Source organism: Trichoderma virens (assembly GCF_000170995.1).
Source record: "Trichoderma virens Gv29-8 chromosome Unknown TRIVIscaffold_92, whole genome shotgun sequence".
Classification (NCBI taxonomy): Eukaryota; Fungi; Ascomycota; class Sordariomycetes; order Hypocreales; family Hypocreaceae; genus Trichoderma; species Trichoderma virens.
In genome coordinates, this window is record NW_014013657.1 from 1,615,040 (window position 1) to 1,632,680 (window position 17,641).

The 17,641-nt window shown below is 53.5% G+C and overlaps 4 protein-coding genes across 4 annotated transcripts; 3 read left to right on the forward strand and 1 right to left on the reverse strand.

Moving 5' to 3' along the window:
- Positions 1-1,025: 1,025 nt before the first annotated feature.
- On the forward strand, positions 1,026-2,741 carry TRIVIDRAFT_64401 (uncharacterized protein; the record flags this gene model as incomplete). Its single annotated transcript, XM_014094429.1, has 6 exons — positions 1,026-1,316; positions 1,456-1,631; positions 1,830-1,888; positions 2,003-2,151; positions 2,338-2,359; positions 2,476-2,741. The coding sequence occupies 6 exons, from the start codon at positions 1,026-1,028 to the stop codon at positions 2,739-2,741; spliced, it is 963 nt and encodes a 320-aa protein (XP_013949904.1).
- A 7,572-nt stretch (positions 2,742-10,313) lies between these two features.
- TRIVIDRAFT_175398 (uncharacterized protein) lies at positions 10,314-13,207 on the forward strand (the record flags this gene model as incomplete). Its single annotated transcript, XM_014094430.1, has 4 exons — positions 10,314-10,505; positions 10,580-11,734; positions 11,801-12,187; positions 12,221-13,207. The coding sequence occupies 4 exons, from the start codon at positions 10,329-10,331 to the stop codon at positions 12,854-12,856; spliced, it is 2,355 nt and encodes a 784-aa protein (XP_013949905.1).
- A 574-nt stretch (positions 13,208-13,781) lies between these two features.
- Positions 13,782-14,801, reverse strand: TRIVIDRAFT_217309 (uncharacterized protein; the record flags this gene model as incomplete). Its single annotated transcript, XM_014094431.1, has 2 exons — positions 13,782-14,670; positions 14,748-14,801. 2 exons carry the CDS (start codon positions 14,785-14,787, stop codon positions 14,033-14,035), a joined length of 678 nt encoding a protein of 225 aa, XP_013949906.1.
- Positions 14,802-15,941: 1,140 nt separating this feature from the next.
- TRIVIDRAFT_117826 (uncharacterized protein) lies at positions 15,942-16,988 on the forward strand (the record flags this gene model as incomplete). The annotated part of the gene is made up of 2 exons (XM_014094432.1): positions 15,942-16,355; positions 16,422-16,988. Coding segments are annotated over 2 exons (981 nt in total), but the record flags the coding sequence as incomplete, so codon positions are not given.
- Positions 16,989-17,641: the final 653 nt, after the last annotated feature.

The window sequence follows — 17,641 nt, forward strand, 5'->3', positions numbered from 1 at the left end:
ATTGGGGGGCAGGGTAGACATTTGTAGCTTGCGATGCTCAACACCCAAGGTACCTTCTCTTTGTGCTTTGGGACCAGGGGAGGGGTGTACTTCCACGGTCCGACAGGGGTGTGCAATACGGTGCTTGACCGGCTGCTGCTCGCACTGTCACGTCCTTTGTTGTGGGGCTGGGCAAGGAGCGGGACGAAGAGCAAATCCAGTCAATGCCGCCGTTTCTGTTGCCGGGGGTCCAAGTCTCGGACGATGAAAGGCGATAAGGATTAGACTGTTGCTGGCTGTGCTGTCCTGCCCAAGCTGGCTGTCCGGGCCCGAAGTTGAAAATATTAAATTACAAGTCGGTCTTTTCAGATCTGAGTGGTCGGTGTAAGTCGAAGCGAGCTGTCGTATCAAACAACGGCGCCGCTTTGTTCGTCCGTCAACGGATTCTGGTGAAATTGCGCGAAATAAAGATGAATGTGCGTATAGTGAACGACTGGTTCCAAGCAAGTCCGGCTTGCTTTTCACTGGAAATAATGATGATGATGCCTGATCAAAGAGGAGGAGGAAGAGGGCGGAGGGGGAAATAGGGTTAAAAGAGAAGGGGAAAGCCTTTCTGGCGACACTTGGATACTCTCACCAACACAAGAAGAAAAGAGGGCTAAATTCGAGGAGCAGGATGGGCCATGGACTTATATCATGGCCGCCTTTCTCGCGGCCAAGCGTCAAAGGCCATCTCGACCGATTCCGCAAGGGAGGTTTTGCAGCTCATGTTGCTATTTTTGTCAATCAAATGGCACTAATTATGTCCATCTGGAACCATGACGCTTGTGTCCAGAGCTGCGCTTAGAGCAGCCAATGAGCGTCGTCTGGACGCCGCTCCCTTGCTCCTTTGGCTCATGGAGGGCGGTGGATGTGCGGAAGAGCAGCTCTAGCGTGAGAGATGCTTGCCGGGGGTTGGGCCAACCACCGAGGCGAGAAAATTCCTCTTGGATGCCTGTCTGGACCCGCGGACATGTCACCCACACCGAACGCCACAGCGGAAAGAAATGGGTGATGGCTGGACGAGCTACCCGCACGAGTTACTCGTATGTCTGTCCGAAGGACCCGCTGGTCAAGGGCTAAAAGCCTCTTGGACGCTTGGCCTGGGCCTTTTGGGCACGATGACGCCGAAAAAGGTGCCATGCTTCCAGTACCAGTATTGGCATCCCCACGAGAACGTGGGCAGCAGGTCGGCCATGAGAGAGCCATGCCCGAGGCCCTGTCCATCACCAGCGGATGGCCATGTGTTCACACGCACCGCATTCCGTGTAATGAGCAGCGCCGGTGCAAAACGAACGGTGTGTCGTTCAACATGCCCTGTGCAAGTCCGTACCTTACTTTTCATTTGGGAATGTCGTCTGACCTGCCACTGCAGCCCAATGTGCAGGGCTTACTTGAACTCTGTTTGTGCTTGACGTGAACGAACGCAGTATCTAGAGCGAGAGCTGCCAGGGTTGTTCTCCATCTCCCGCTAACGGCCCAAAAGGCCTAAACCGCATCGGCGACTGGCAGCATATTTGGACGAAGGAGACTGCAGATCAAGACCCCGGCACAAGAGCTGATGGTGTCGTCTTCATTAGCAGAAAAGCTTGGGTCTCCGCAGTTGCTATACAGTATTCCGTACTCGCAGTAGCTTCCTGACAAGTAGGCACCTGAGTGGTACATGGGGATTTGCTGTTGGTCGCCAAGATGAATCACAACGGCAAATCGTGCAAAAAGGTGCCCACCGTCCACAGAGGCGTTGGTGGCTCTGTGTTGTTGGCGGGATTGCTGCAGTAGTGCTAAGGCAGCGTAATGCTCGCACCAAGCAGGTACAGGACGGTCGACTGTCAACAGCCGAGTCGTGGAGGAGAAGCTCGGGTACACGCAAGTAAGGTGACCTCACTGTGCTTCGACAGGTACAGGTACCAATGGAGCCTCGGTACTGAGAGGTCTATGTTGTTGATACATGTTCTCCATAAATTGCTGCCTTGGGAATCAATAGGTACCTTGGCCAGAGAACGGGCCGCAACAGAGACTCTCGTCGCAGCGAAAGGAGCCAAACCCTGGCAGGTGATTCTGCAGGGATTCCAGCGCAGCTCTGAGAAACGGCGTCGTCTCCCGCAGACGCCGAGCACAAGTACGAGTACACGGGTGAGTGCGGCGATGTAGCGCACAGCATAGGTACTACGTACGACGGCAAATCCACAGGGGACGCAAGGGAGAAGAGGAACGGTGCCGAGAATGAAGCACGAGGCCTGTGCTTGGATTGCCTGTACGAGCAGCTGTACGAGTACTCTGCAGTTGTACTCTGCAGTTGTACTCTGTAGTTGGGATTAGGCCGAGCGAGAAAGGGAACAAGGTGAGGGTTCCTTGTGGCGGCAGAGTTGCGCGCTAGTGGGCTGGCCCCGCTGCGCAAGAGAGCTTCCGGCCACGTTGATTCGACAACGGGATGTGACGAAATGCTGGCTCGTGCAGCAAGCGGCAGGGGCCGCGGGACCAACCGAACTGTAGCGCCTTCTCTGCGCAAGGACCAGTCCCTGTCAACAGACCACCTGTCGATCGAGATTGGCTCACTTGCGCAGGTAGCGTGCCGCGCTAGCAGGGCCTGGGCTACCAGAAACAACCAATCGCATGCACGGGGGCTCCGCTGCGGAGACAAAGCCGCACTTTGGACCGATCTCAGTGAGGAGAGAAGCACTGCTCCTTCTCAGTTTTCACTGGCCTCGGGCAGGTGTGGCTGACTGAGTGAGTGAATAAAGAAGGAGGAAGTGGGCCGGGGTAGCATTTTGGAAGTTGGATTGCTCTTGCTCTTGCTGGTCTTGTCGATGGAGATGAGATAACGGCAAGAAAAGCCCATTTGCCTAAAACGGCTGAATCCAGTGCCGTGCTATTGAAAGAGCAGCGTAAACTACTAGGTAGGATAGGGGGAATATTAGATGCTTCTCCTTCACCTTGCCGTGCTGGCGAATTTGCGTGTCTTCAAGGAAGGAACATTTGATTGTACTGTACACAATACAACAGCAAGGAGGTAATATCGGGTAGGATTACCAGAGATCCCGAATGAGACAAAAACGGTTCTCGTTCCTCCAAAGTGAGTGACAAGCAGCAGAGAAATCCCTGCTCCGTCTACTGTTGAGTCAGTTAACCCCTCACTCACTCTGGCCCGATTGCGGGCTAAATTTGGCGACGGATCCTGCGGCCATCTGTTCATGCTGTCCGTCGGGCGCTTAGATACAAGCTACCATCTAACGTAACTGTTTGTCATGACGCGGCAAATCACACTACTGGGGCTATCGCGGTGCCATCTCTCAACACTCAGCGCGCACGTGTCTGCCACGGCCGTCGTGAGACCACGGCTTGATGCTATTTTTAATTTAGCCCGCAATCCCTTCTGTCTCTTAGTAATTGTGGCCTAAACTTTCCGCGACGAGTTTTCCGCCGATGCGTCTGCGTCTGATCTCGGCTGTCGTGAACCGCTAAGCGCCGAGGCCAACACGCCGGCAGGTCAAAGCTCTCGACTCAGTCACCTTGCCGCTGGTGATATCGATCTCAATGCTGCAGATTCGTGTGCTCTTGTCGGATATGCGTCACATCGTTTCCCTCGCTTCTTCGAGCTCGTTAATCGTGTGAGTATAAAGCCTGACGGGCTCGCGCTCGCTAATTTCCTTGCAACTCGTGCCGAAGCTGTGTATGTCACACTTTGCGCCGTTGGGCTACCCACGTTCTCAGTGCCTCTCGAGCCTCTGTTCTGCTCTCGGATCTCGCAGGAGCCCCGCGTCTCTTAGCATCGGCTTTTGGTTGTGTCTAGTGCGGCACTCTACCAGTCGTAACACCGTCTTTGCGACTAGCTAGTACTACTACTGCTACTACGGTCAGCCACTCACTGCCTAATACACGACGACTATTCACCACAAGTACTCTCGGGATTCACGAGTTGGATTCACAGGGTCGTTGTAGAGCTGCCCTTCGGCGGATATTTCAAGGATGCCTCAGGATACTTGCCGTCTACTGTCGTGCCTTTGCATCCTGGCCTCGCCTCCCTGCCCAGCTGGGACCATACCATGTGCAATCACCGCTGCGCAGTCTCGGCTACTGACCGCGACCCCTCAGTCCCCGGTTGACCGATCGCACCCGTATTAGCACCTGGACTTGATTCTTGGACATACTACGAGAACTCGTACTACCCGGTAGTACTTGGGCTAGAAGGTAGGTAGTGCGAAGACTTGGCCTCGAAAGTGGGCGACCCTCAGTGCCTCTCGAAATCGAGACCAGCTACTCGTACGCCGGCTCCGTCGCCTCTTTCCCCGTCCGTCGCCATGATATCGCCGGCCTTGATGGACATGGTCCGGCTCTGTTCTCCGGCACATACGAAGTACATGCATTCATATCCGATTTCCACGAGTAGTGTGGCCGTGCGTAACAGGGGGCTCGCCAGCTCCCCAACGACATATTACCAACATCGACGCCGATAGGTGCTTATGATTGAATGTCTAATCTCTTGAATTCAGCCTCAAGGACGCCACATGCACTCTGTCAAACTAATCACCGGCTATCACCCTCCATCATAGCACATGGCGCATTGAGCTCTCATATTCTGGCCATGAATTCGCAAATGCCCGCACACAGTGTCGTAAGGCTAGCCTCTAAGCTGCCAATTTAGCTTATACTAGAACATTGTGGAGCAGGTATTTGCGCGAATACTTGTACAAGTACTAATCCCTCGCCACTAGGTGGTTTGTCCGCTTCGATCTCGACTGCGAGGTAAAATGGAGGCTATTTTCCGCGTACGACTAATGCCACCTCTTGGGAAAGGGCAACTAGCGTCCACCCATCCTGATGCGGATACGCGCAGCTCCCCAGTCTAGGTCGTTCAAGGCCGGCTCTAAAAAGGTCCCTAGTACGAGGCATGCATGACAGCTTCGAGTCAGTCAATCACGTCGGGTCTCGCACATTCGGAGAGAAAAGAATCCATCTGGGCAAACTGACTGGTCAAATTAATCATACTATCACGACTCCAGGTGGTAAGCTCATGCTGGGTTTTAAGATTGCTGAGTGACTGGTAATATTTTACACAAAGGCAGGGGGCGAAATGACAGCTCTCCAGGAACAAAGCCGAGCTGTACACGAGTGGGAATAAACGCGAAGGCATTCTCTTCCGAGGTGTCCAGGGCCCTTATCCCCAGATGCACAGTATCAACTTGTTGCGGAGTACATGCAGTACTTTTACTAGTGGATCTTCCGGGTGGTGTGCTTCCGAAGCCCATGAAAATTTGTCTCTCTCTCTTTCTCTCTCTTGATGCTCGTACGGAGTTTATAACAGTACGCGCACTGGAGGCTAGTGTTGCCAAACTAGGTCCAGCCCAGTGTGATTTGCCATGGATCTTGTTCTCTCGCCGTAGATTACCTGTCCGAGAGAGTCTGCTTGGACTAGTGGTACTTGTAGTACAGTGTACGATTCAGCGTGATCGAGAGTCGGTGGTGTACATACTTGCACATGCCGATCGCATTCGCCCTAGGTAGCCACTCGCACACCAAGCCAGTTATGCTCGTCTATGCTGTGGAACTCGGACAAAGCTGCGAACCATCCACCACACAGCAATTATTGGGGCGCATTCATTCACGGCCATGTGAGCCTTTGAGATGGGGGTTTCACGCAAGCCATTGGTGGACGTCTAATGTTCTGGTGTTTGAGGCCGGTGGTCGACGGAAATGAGCAATGTCAACCACTGGCCCGTCACTTTTGATTTTTCTCTCTCGGATCGGATCCTCTTGGTGGCTGGTGGCTTGTGGGATGGATTAGCTTCCCCTCCTGGCCAAGAACCAGAGACAAGGGGACCAAGATTGCTTTCCCTTGCTGTACGGGTCCGGGTCCGTATGTCTTGCGCACTGTGGCGAGACGGGTGCTATTTCCTAGCTGGTGATCATCAGGGTATCAGAACTGACCTAAAGACCCTGGCTGTGGACTTTTTAGCTCGTGCTATCACACTATTCGGCCGGATCGGATAGGCTCATTGCCTGCCTCTTCATTCAAGTATGGGGTAAGCTCAAGGATTCCTGCTTGCTCACCTGCGTGAACCCTGCGGGCTTCGTGCAGCTCGGGGCCGGCGGGCAAGAACAAGACGGCCCTTGGCTCATACGAGCATTCCTTCTCTCGACTCTACTATGTACTCCGTCCCCCTCTGACTAGCTGTCTTCCGTTATGAAGTTGACGGCGCCCCCATCCGTCGTCTAGCGGGAGTCTAGTCTTCGTTAGCAAGCCGTTTGTGAAGAATCGGCTCAACATTCTCCGCCCGTAGTCAGTACCTAGCTCAACGTCGTAGTTTTGTGAGACACCACGAAAAGAGAGAACAAAAAATTCCCAAGGGGGCAAAAACACCGCCCTGGTCTGCAGCACGTTGCGCCGCCGGGGTGGGTGTTATCTTGCGGTTTTCTTTTGCGTAATACTGTCTCTAGGTTTCCACCTCAAGGGCAGATTCCATACTGTACCTGTAGAGGCTCCGTTTGATGCTGAACATGTCGGTGAGCAACGGCCCATGCTTGGGCCATGGTAGCTTTTGCCTGTCTGTGTCCATGCTAGTCATTTGTTCTTGCCGGCGCCGTTCCGTTGCCTGAGGTACTACGTAAATGCAAGGCATTGGCGGAGACTGGGGGGCTTGGAGACGGGAGCGAAGCACTAGTTTGATTCTTTTTTAATCAGCTGGCTAGTGAGAGACGGAGCTTGCTTGGGAGGCGTCGAGAACAAGTTCACGGCCAAACGCGGGATTACAAGTCACCGTTTATGACTCCAAAGCGTGCAAATCAGGTGGGCCGTTGAAGCACGTTGTAGGGTAGACGGGTTTCCTCTTTCTCTTGTCTCCTGTCCTCGCTCCGTCAACGCTGAAATGGCACGAGTAGGGCGAATGATGCGATTGATGGAAATCTGGCCAATGGGCATCGCAGAGGCCTGTGCGGCGCTGTGATTGGGTCGTGGGAGTGAAATTGTGCCGTGCCCAATTGGCCTGCGTGACCTCGCCAGCACGTGGAGTCTCTGGAATATCGCCGTCTGGATTGGCTGCACAAGGGAGATTTCGGCCATTCGAATCGTCTTGGCTTCTCTTTCTTGTTGCCTGATATCAAACAAGTCGCTGCAACCCCCGCTCAGCATCCATAATTTGGTGGTACCCGTACTGTATCAATCGGGCATAAGGTAAGACATACATGTACGAGTATGAGTACCGCTGCTGGAGAGCAACGAGGGGACATCATTATCGTCCCATCCCCTCCCTGCTCTTGTCCTCTAGTCGGTCGCTAGTAGCACGAAATGCCTCTGCCGGCTGGATAGTCTCATGCACAGTGAAAGATACAGTATGCGCAGGGGCCAGGGGTCCTGCAGCTGCTGCCCAGGGTGGCTAGCACGGGCCACAGCGCATGAGACCACACCCCTCCCTTTCTGTGTCTCCCACGGGCTTTGGCCTTTCTCTTTGTCTCTTTTTTCCCTCATCAATCTTGCTGCTTATCGCCAATTGGAGCCTCTCCCTCTGCTTTCTGCCGTATACGGTGTGGGGTAGCGGCTGGGAAGCTGACTTGATTCCGAAAGAAAGATCGGCTCCCTTGTCCTGGTGTCACGTCGCATCTCTCTGCTTGACCGAGGTCGCTAGTCTATCTACCATCCCAGCGACGTTGTCGTGATACCCGTCTGCCCTATCACGGACTGCGGTGGCTTGCAGGGTTTTGGGAATGGCTTGGTTTTGATAGAGCCCAGCTGCTAGTCCGGCCGTGATCAAGGTTGCGCAAGCTCCAGATCCTCATTATGCGTGAGCGGCGCCGCACATGGAGGTTATGTGCAAGGTTCGGCCTATCGAGATTGACCGCCGTGCGGCCGAGCAGCTTCTTGTAAGCAGGACCATCATCATCTGTGCCTCGTTCAGTCGTCATTGTGCTAGCATTGGGAAGCCGACAGCCGAGACTTGCTTGCTCAGCATCACCAATTCACGTCACCGCAGCCAGGGTCGAGGAAGCAGAGGAGGCAAGCACAGACTGAGCTTTGCAGCACAGATCGAAGCAGACCGAAGCAGACCGAACAAGGCCTCGACTTGCTCAATGACTTGCATTCTGATACCGATACGGATACTCGTACTGGTATGCTCCCATGTTGCCATGTCTCAAACCTGCGCCTCCCGTGGCCATCACATCAGTCCGTGTGATGAGATGAGATGAGCCCAATGTCATTGTGAGCCGGACCGTCCCACTAGCTTGCCCGAGGTCATCACAACGCCAACGATGTGATGTGATTATCACGGGCTGGGGATTTTCAATCTCTTGCCCGTCCAACACCTACAATTGCCCAAAGAGGCAAGCATGCAAGCGTTAATGATAATCAGAGTAGCGCCTAGAGAAGCCGTGGCCGGTTGGCGGCCGACTGTGGGGTCTGTCACAATGAGAGAACCAACACACATGCACTTGCCGTTCGCACTTACATGGAGATCAAGGCGCCAAAGACATGCAGAAGTGGGAACGGTCAAAGGATTCTCGGCCTCGAGCGTGACCGTTGACATATACAAACATGGCAGCTGAGACAGTCTCAAGCCACCGGCCGGGCGATTTGCGCCTAGAAGGCTAGTCGGCCTCACCGACTACTGCACGAAAGAGTGCTTTGTTGATCGGAGGCTGGAGAAGGAAGAAAAAAAAAAAAAAGGCTCCATCCTGGGACCCGTCTTGGAGCCCAAAAGTTTTTTTTTCCTTTCTCGCTTGGTCTGTGAAGGGAAAGACTCGTTGAGTCACGAGGCCACAATGACGGCATCTGATATTCCACCGCCAGTTTGCGGAGTGTGGCTTTTTGTGAGCTCCTTGCCTTGCCCTTGCTTGCTTTGCAGTTGATGGGGCCTCGCGATGCTGACGGAGGAGACGCTCGGGTCGGTGTTTACATGTGTTGAGTTGAAAAGTGTCACCTTTTTGATGTGTTGGGTCACCGAGATTTGCAAGGTTACGGAGCACTTACACTTTTAAGCAAGTGATGTCGCAGCAGACTTTCAACCACTTGCAGTGCCTGTGAGACGAAGCGGGGATGCATGAATGCAGGGCCAGGACGGAAGCAAGACGGATGAAGCCTTTCGGTCCCTTGCCTCCCTTCTCTCGCCTGTGCTGGGTGCTGGGTGCTTCTGTTTCTCGCAGCACTGGGAGCCCGCTTCCCATGCTCCGTGCATACAGGTACAGAGAGACTGCGTTGAGATCCTTGCTTGTGCATAACTGATCCGTCATTGTCGACAAGGGCCGTGCTAGAGCTTGGTCCGTATCCTAGTCGGCTGCTCAAGAGATCACGGCGCCTAAGCGCCGGCTATATTTGGACAAGCACCGGCGGCCACGGTCTTTGACTATGCGGCAAATCACAAAGCTCGATAACCCTGCACATGCTCCACAGATGGGACCAGTGCGGCAGCCTCCATGGGCGGCCAAGACGACTGACTGGCTGGAAGAAACGACACCATCTACCAGCGTTTGACTGGCGGTCCAATCGATCCCGTCGTCTTCGCGCCGCCCTCACGGCAGAAGGGACCAGCCTCAGGCGCCAATAGGAACCAGCTCTTTGACTCTAGCACCGCGCCCAGTTGTGTCACCTTGTTCTCGTACGGGCCTGTGCTGTTGCTTGTCGTTCTTTTTGCCTGTGGGACTGCTATTCTTGTCCCCCGCAACGACTCGCGAGCCGGATCGGTGTGCTCATCACATCGCATTACAGACTAGCTCTGGTGCTGACTACCGGGACCGAGTCCCCTTGCTCAAACGCGCAGCTGTACAGTAGGCGTATGCGTATTTTTGCCCGCACGAACTTACAGGCGGTCCCTGAGATGCGACCTTCGGCCCTCACGAAGAATACTTATCAACCACTAGCCGCCCACTGAGACGCAGAATTCTCCTCCCCCTTTGCGACGTCTATCTCGTTTTGGTGACATCTACTCCATATCGAGCTGTTAATTCCCTTCTTGGTATTGCTTTTCTTCTTTTTTATCGTAGCTCTGAGCACCTACATCGTTACATTGCTGAGCTGTTTCCCGTCTCTTTTAGAAAAGTTGCTGGCAACGGCTGCTGATCTTTGTTCTACCTGTCTCCGAGCTATCCCGAAGCACCTTGGAGCTACCCTCACTACTTCCATGTATTAAACAGGCCACCTCACCAAGAACAGAAAAGAAGAAGAGAAAGCAAAGGATAGAAGAAAGCAAAAAGCACACGTACACTTAGAAGGATGGTATGTAACAGGCTGCTTGCACATCTTTCCACTCCTGCTTTTCACTAATTTGAAGCTTATTCAGGACTACACATCCTTCCATGTCGGCGAGAGCCGTACATACCAGGAGATGCGCCAGAAGCCCGCTCCCCAGAATACCTTTTTTAACCTCAAGCAAGAGCCACAGCAGTTTAGACCGACGTCAGTAGCCACAGAGTTCGTGGATACAGATTGGGATGAAGAAGAAGATGAGGAGGATGAAATGAGCGAGCCGGAAGATAACTCACCCCGAGTGAGTCTGCAATCGGTAAGTGGATTCCCTTCCATTCTGCTCTATTTTCTTGGAAGCGGAAACAGGACGCTAACTTCGGGTCCTCGCAGGCTGGGCAGCCGAGTTTCACAACCCTCTCTTCGTACGACGAGGTCCCCACCCCCCGTTCAAGTGCAGTCCCGCAGTTCTATCTTGAATACTCTCCGAAGCAGGTTGAAGGCCCTCGCGGGCCACACCTCTTCCAATTCCCTGCCGACCAGTATGCGAGGTTCCAAGCAGGTGAAGACGATGTAGTTTTAACACTGTCGCCCATGACTCCAATGGTGCCTCGAGAAGTCGTATCTCATGCCCGGTCGTCTCGCTGGAACGGCCCTTTCCAATACACCACTGCAGAGCTCGACTCATCGACGCTGTCAGAATGGACACCCGAGATGGTAGCACAGTCAATGCTCAATGCCGGTATTGAGCTGGCAATTACGGAGAGGTTCATCGAAAATGACATCAACGGTGCTATCCTGATTACGTTGAAGTTTGAAGACCTGAAAGAGCTAGACATCTCTTCCTTCGGAATTCGAACAAGGGTGTGGCATCAAATCCAGGCATTAATGGACAGCAGGCCTGCTTCACCCCAGGCTACGACTCCAATTGAGGATAGACCGAGCCGTGAAGCCAGGAAGGTGATGAAAAAGGACAATGCAGGCTCGACGCGACGCCACGAGAGCAAGCGCAGGGTCCGCCGGGCTACCGATCCCATTACTCCAATGGAATCAGTGTCCATCATTGGCATTGAGCAAGTCATTCCGAAGCCGCACAACTGTTCCAAGGGCGAGAAGTGCTCAAAGTGGAAGAAGCAGCAGAAAATCATTGAGGAGTTCAAGGCTATGAACCCCCATATTGACATCAACAATGCTAGTGGAGCTGTTGTCATCTATGGCGATGCAGGAAATCCCGACACAGCCAGGGCTCTGGATCCCAACGAGACGATTCGGCCATTTTCCGACTCGGTTCCGTCTGTGGTGGCATCGTCCGACATTCTTGGCCCTGGCGGCCTGCCGCCTCTGCAGTACCTTCAGGAAACGACCCTTCGAAACTTGCAGGCTCGCGACCCTCAAGATAACGTTCGCCAGTTTCTCAACTTTCAGCGGGCCAACCCAAGCAGCAATGAAGTGCCACTCACTCCCCCCTTTGAAGTTACACCATCTGCACAACCTCACCAAGGCTTGCGACGTCTGCCAAAGCTTTCCATCCCAGGAAACCCTCAGAACGTGGCGCGACAAGCACCTCCTCGACCACCAGTATCTCAGCCTGTACAACAGCAACAGCAGCAGCAGCAGCAGCAGCAGCAGCAGCAGCAGCAGGCAACACGCCGCTCCTCTCCGTTGCAGCAGGAGTTTGTACCATACCAGATGGACAAGGCTGACCCGTTGTCTCCCGACTTGGAAACTGCAAAGAACCCCTATCGATTCGGAACCCCATTCTCCGAGATGGATGTTCCGATCACGGCTGTGCCTATTGGGCCCGTTGCCCGCGACGTCTCTCAGTCGGTGCCTCCCGATATGAACTACAGGGCCGCTCCCACCGTGGGCCACAACCGATCCCAGTCGCGAGCTTCTGGCCGCCGCCCCTCTTTCCCTGTCCTTCCCGCCTTGGATGAGAACCGGGCAACCCGCAACTATCCAAGGGCCACCTCGCCCAAGTCGGCGTCTCCTAGAACTCCAGTCCGACCTCATCAGCAGCTGCCTAAGCAGCAGCCTCAACCTGCCCAAGCGCCCCCTCGCTTCAACTATCCTTGGTCACCTGTTGACCGCACCACGTATGAGCAGGCCATTCCTCCCATCCCCTCAGTGCGCCCTGGTGACTCTAGGGAGGCACCGACCGCAATGCCTGCCAATGGCATCAGCTTCCAAGGTCCCATGAAGAAGCGTAAGATGCGCATGCTTCGCCATGAATGGCAGGACGGCTACTTCACCTTGAAGGGCACCCGCCTGAACATGCACAAGGATGCTCAGCAGGTTGATCGCACGCTCGAGTATGTCGACATTGACGACTACGCGATTGCCTGCTCCAGCCTAGCATCTACTTCCAAGCTCAGTGCAGCCTTCAAGGCCGTCTCTATTTCCCACAACCGCGATAAGAGCGATCCCGTTGGTGCCTTTAGCTTCCAGCTCATCCCTCAAGATAAGAACGGAGCTCGGCTGCGCAAGCGTGATAGCTCTCTTCAGCCCAACGCTTCGGCCGAGGGCGTCAACGGCACCGGCAAGACGCACCATTTTGCGGTTAAGAACCGTGATGAGCGTATTGATTGGATGCGAGAGCTCATGCTGGCCAAGGCACTGAAGCAGAAGGGCGATGGTTTTGAGATCAGCGTCAACGGTAACATGATTTAAAGTTGCAAAAAACATAAAAAGATACATTTTATTCAATCTTTTTATTTTCGATTTGTTTATCTGTTTATCTGTTTTTCTTATTTTTGATGACTTTCCTATTGTTTATAACGAAGAATGAATGATGACCATTTCCTTTTTTTTCTTTTTTTCTTCTCCCTATCTCTTCTCAATCTCCTTGATTCACATTATATCCCCTTCTCTCGCTGAGGCTAAGCCGCAAGACTGCCTGCGCCCAGCTGTTGATTCTACTTCTTCCAAAACCCCCCTTGTTCTCTTCTTGCATTAAACCCCCCCCCCCCCCAAAGAAAAATATGGCGAGTGAAGACAAAGATTCATAGCGAAAGACGCGGGATACCGTTTGTTTTCTTTTCTTTCTTTTTTTTTTTTTTTTTTTTTTGAGAGTTAAGATTGATGATACCTTTTATAAGATGTTAGAAAGTGTCCTTCAAAGGATTATGACGAGTTTTTGAATATATAGTTGGCTTGGGGATTTTGAACGCGGAGAAGAAGTATTGGTTTACAGAAAATTGATGCAATCAAATATAAAAATTTTTATTCAAATCACTGGTGCGCACTTTGATTACCTGTGACTATACTCCGTAGAGCCCTATGATTTTGGCATTTGGCTGGATTGAGTGTTTTGCAGATTTCACGAAGCTTTTGCTCGGTATTTCAGCCACGAGTCCCGTTGATGTTGAAGCTTCACTGCCAATACTCGATGAACTATATTCCTCATGCTAGTTAGAATAGACGCACTATACATGCCAAGCGGAATTAGACGAAAATGCTACAATCTGTCGAAATGTCAAAAATCAATATTGGCTCCAGGGTAGGAGGCACTGAGTATCCATCCCGACCACATCCTACCCTCATGACAACAACTTGATCCGCCTCTCCGCAAAAGTGCGTCCGTTACTCATATTTTCAGATAGAGCATAATAAGTATATATAGTACCTTTACACTATCTTACATCTCTTCCGACCAGGCGTCTTGATACGAACATTTCCAACGCCCCATATCAAGAACGCCGGCGGAGCGTCTTCCTTTTTTAGTATGACATATACACATTGATCTTGACCCTCTCTTGTTCTTTAGGCACCCAATTCTCTTGGCTTCTTATTCTGTTTGTTTTTTTCTTTCTTCTTTCATCTCCTCCCTTGCCCGTCACCACCTCTTCATGGGGACGTCTCCGACATGAACTCGGGGCGCAGCACGCCAGATCTCTGGTGTACCTTCTCCCAGTCAATCAGCTTCCACCAAGCATCGACGTAGGCAGCCTTTCCTCCCTTTCCATCCACACCCATGCCCCAGTCGAGCAGCCAGGCGTGCTCCCAGGTGTTGAGACACAGCAGCGGCTCCAGCTCGATGCCTCCGGGGGGCAGGTCGCCGACTCTCCTCCTTGCGCCGAGGCCCTGGTTCCTGAGGTACGTGCGCGCGGAGCCGTCGCTGCCGACGGTGTTCATGTCCGTGGACTGCATGCGCCAGTGGGCGCCGGGATAGGGCGAGCCGGCGAGGTAGGTGGGCAGCAGGCGGTAGTCGCCGGGGCCGGCCTTGACGAGCCAGACGAAGCCCGGGCCGAACATGGCGGAGGCGGTGACGATGAACTCGAGGCGGAGCGACTCGATGGAGGAGAAGGAGGCCTCGAGCTCGCGGCGCAGCTCGTCGGGCATGGGCGTGCCGTTGGGGGCGATGCCCTGGAAGAAGAAGTGGTTGTTGTGAGCCATGGAGGCGTGGTTGAAGATGGGGGCTTGGCTGGGTTCGCGGGCCGTCATGAGGAGAATGGTCTTGACGTCGTGGCTTTCGAGCTCGGTGCCTGGAGGCGAGATGGTCAGCGTCAATTCAGAGTTTCTCGTTCGAGAAGGGGAGATCAGATTGGGGCATTTTGCTTACCGGCAATCATGGCATTGAGCTTGTCCACCGTAACGGTCATGTAGTCTGTCCACGCAAGAGCAAACCCGCCGGGGCTCATCAGGTTGGGCACACCCTCAGAGAAGTCGTGCGGCAGCGCAGGCACCGAGTGTAGACTCCGTCTGGCATTCATGGTGTTGAAGATGGAGTTGAAGCTGGAGCCATTGGCGGATGCGCGCAGATTCAGGCCCAATGCCTGGCGGGGCATCCGTAGCAGCCGCGAGCGGAACATGGCGGGCTGATTGTACAAGGGCGAGAGCTGGCGATGCGCTGGGAAGGGGGGGCCGAGTCTCGAGAGAGAGGGGATCGTGGTCTTGGTCGTGAGACTGATATTCAGAAGCCCTCCAACTTTTTCCCGCTTGGTGATTGATTGGATTTGATGCCCCACCAAAAAGCGATGAAAAGGTACTTGTTGGTTTGTACCAGTTCACCAGCCTCAGCCCACCAGCCACTAGCCACAGATACACGGCCCCAGCCACAGCTGTCAGGCCACTGTTGTAGCACACCGTAGTTTACGGAAGTTGGAGTAAGAGGCGGAAAAAGTGTTGGGCCGGCAGTCAATCAGGGATGGAATGCCGCCGTCAGATCGTGACCGTCATCCGAAACGCCACCCCGTGATTGGGCGGCTTCTGCCTTGTAGCCCCTACCCCGTTTCGCGCCTTGCCCATTACGAGCCATCCTGTCACAGGTACTCCCAGGTACTCTCGGCAGCTTAATAACCCCCCAAGCCCGGCTGGAAAATAAGGTAATCAACGACACCCAGTGATGTAACCACGAGCATCGCACGGCTGGCGTTTGGCAATCCTGTTTCGTCCAATCTCGTCGGTCCCTGGCTGTGCTTCTTTCTTTTTTTTCTTCCTTTTCCTGGCCCCTTCACTGGCTGCGATTTTGTTGTGCTGGCACGCACCCCGAAAAAAAGGCAACTAGAGTCTCTGGGAGGGCTCCCGTGACAATCATTCACTGTCCCGTGCCCAAGGTAATTAGCAGTTTCGACACACTTTGCTCCGCCACTCAGCCGCGGCGATACCCGCCAGACCTTGTCCTACCCTTTTTTTTCTTCTCTCTTCTCTCTCGCGACCGTTTGCCTCGTTCGTTCTTCTTCTCGTATCCCGACGCTCTTCTCACGGCATGCAACTCGCTCGTGATGCGGCGATAGGAGTCGACATTCCTACTCCCGCAATCCTCACCATGGCCACTCTCACATCGACGCTCGCCACGGCCACGGCCACGGCAACCTCGTCTCCCTCTGGACCCTTCCACATCGACTCTTCGCAGGGCGAATGTCAGCTGCTGGGGCCCTTTGCCTTGGTCGTCCAGGCGGCGCTCGGCGGCCTGGCCATGCTGTCGCTGGTCTACAAGCGCTGGAGGGAGCACCCACGACGGCCCGTCAAGGTCTGGTTCTTTGACGTCTCAAAGCAGGTCTTTGGGTCGGTGCTGGTGCACATGTCCAACATCTTCATGTCCATGTTGACCAGCGGTCGCTTCTCCATCAAGGTAGAGCCTACCGTGGTGGAGAGGCTGGTGGCTAGAGGCGACGACAGCTACGTGCCCAATCCTTGCTCCTTTTACCTTTTGAATCTGGCCATAGATGTAAGCAACGTTTTGCCCTCTTGATGCTATGCCGTCTGAATTCGAGTGCTGACTTTGCCACTATAGACCACTGTCGGCATCCCCATCCTCATTGTGCTCTTGCGCATCTTCAGCGCCCTGGCCAGCTTGACACCGTTTGGCAAGCCGGTCGAGTCCATCAAGTCGGGATACTACGGAAACCCTCCGAATGCCTGGTGGTGGCTCAAGCAATCCTTTATATATTTCGCCGGGCTGTTTGGCATGAAGGTTTGCGTTCTCATCATCTTCATCATGATGCCCTGGATCTCCCGAGTCGGCGACTGGGCGCTTCGATGGACAGAAGGAGACGAAAAGCTCCAGGTCGCATTCGTCATGATGATCTTCCCCCTCATCATGAACGCCCTTCAGTATTACATCATCGACTCCTTCATCAAGCAGAAAGTGACGGACCACGAGGTGCTGCCGTCCGAGGACCATGACGACGACGACGACGACGACTACGAAAGAAGGCGATCAAGCGCCGATGGTACCAATTCAGACGATCGAAGCGAGAGTCGTATCAAGATCAACGGACGCTCGCGCAACAACATGGACAACGAGTACGACCCCGAAGTAGATGGAGATGCCCCGACGATTACCGGCAGCAGTTCGAATCAATCCAACTCCAAGCCGCCCAGCGGAATCTCAGTCGAGCTGCTCCCCAAAGAGTAGAGCAGCCCGCTCTTGCTAGGATTTCCTCTCTTTCCACCCGCAGAACATTTTTTTTGTATATAAACCAACCATCATCATCGCTCTCCTTTGCAGAAAGGGCCTTTTTTGTTCACTGAATTCATTTTCATATCTCGGCGCTGGAGACAGCTGGGGGCGCACATCATTTTTGGGCCGCAATTGATTTTTTTTTTTTTTTCTCATCTTGCCTTTTTCCGTTCTTTGTGCCATTCGTGGGAGGTTTTTTTTTTCAGTCGTGTTAAGTAGCGGTTATACAGGATAGAAGCGACTCTGGAGAAATACATAGCATCACCTGGTGAAACTTTTCATCTCTCACTTTGCCCAGTAGACAGAAACGCTGTGACACCCAACTTGGTCGTAACAATCGCAAGTCCTCCATTCATCAGCAGTGTTTGTGCGCCGAGGCGTCAACACAGCTTAAGCTGGGCGGATGGTTTAGTGGTATAATTTTCCCTTAGCATCTAGCTTCCTCCTGGAAGCTGGTATCCACGCCTGGGAAAGGTCCGGGGTTCGATTCCCCGTTCGTCCATAACAAGCGATGAAGAATTCCTTCTGACAATCCTTTTTTGCCTTTTCTT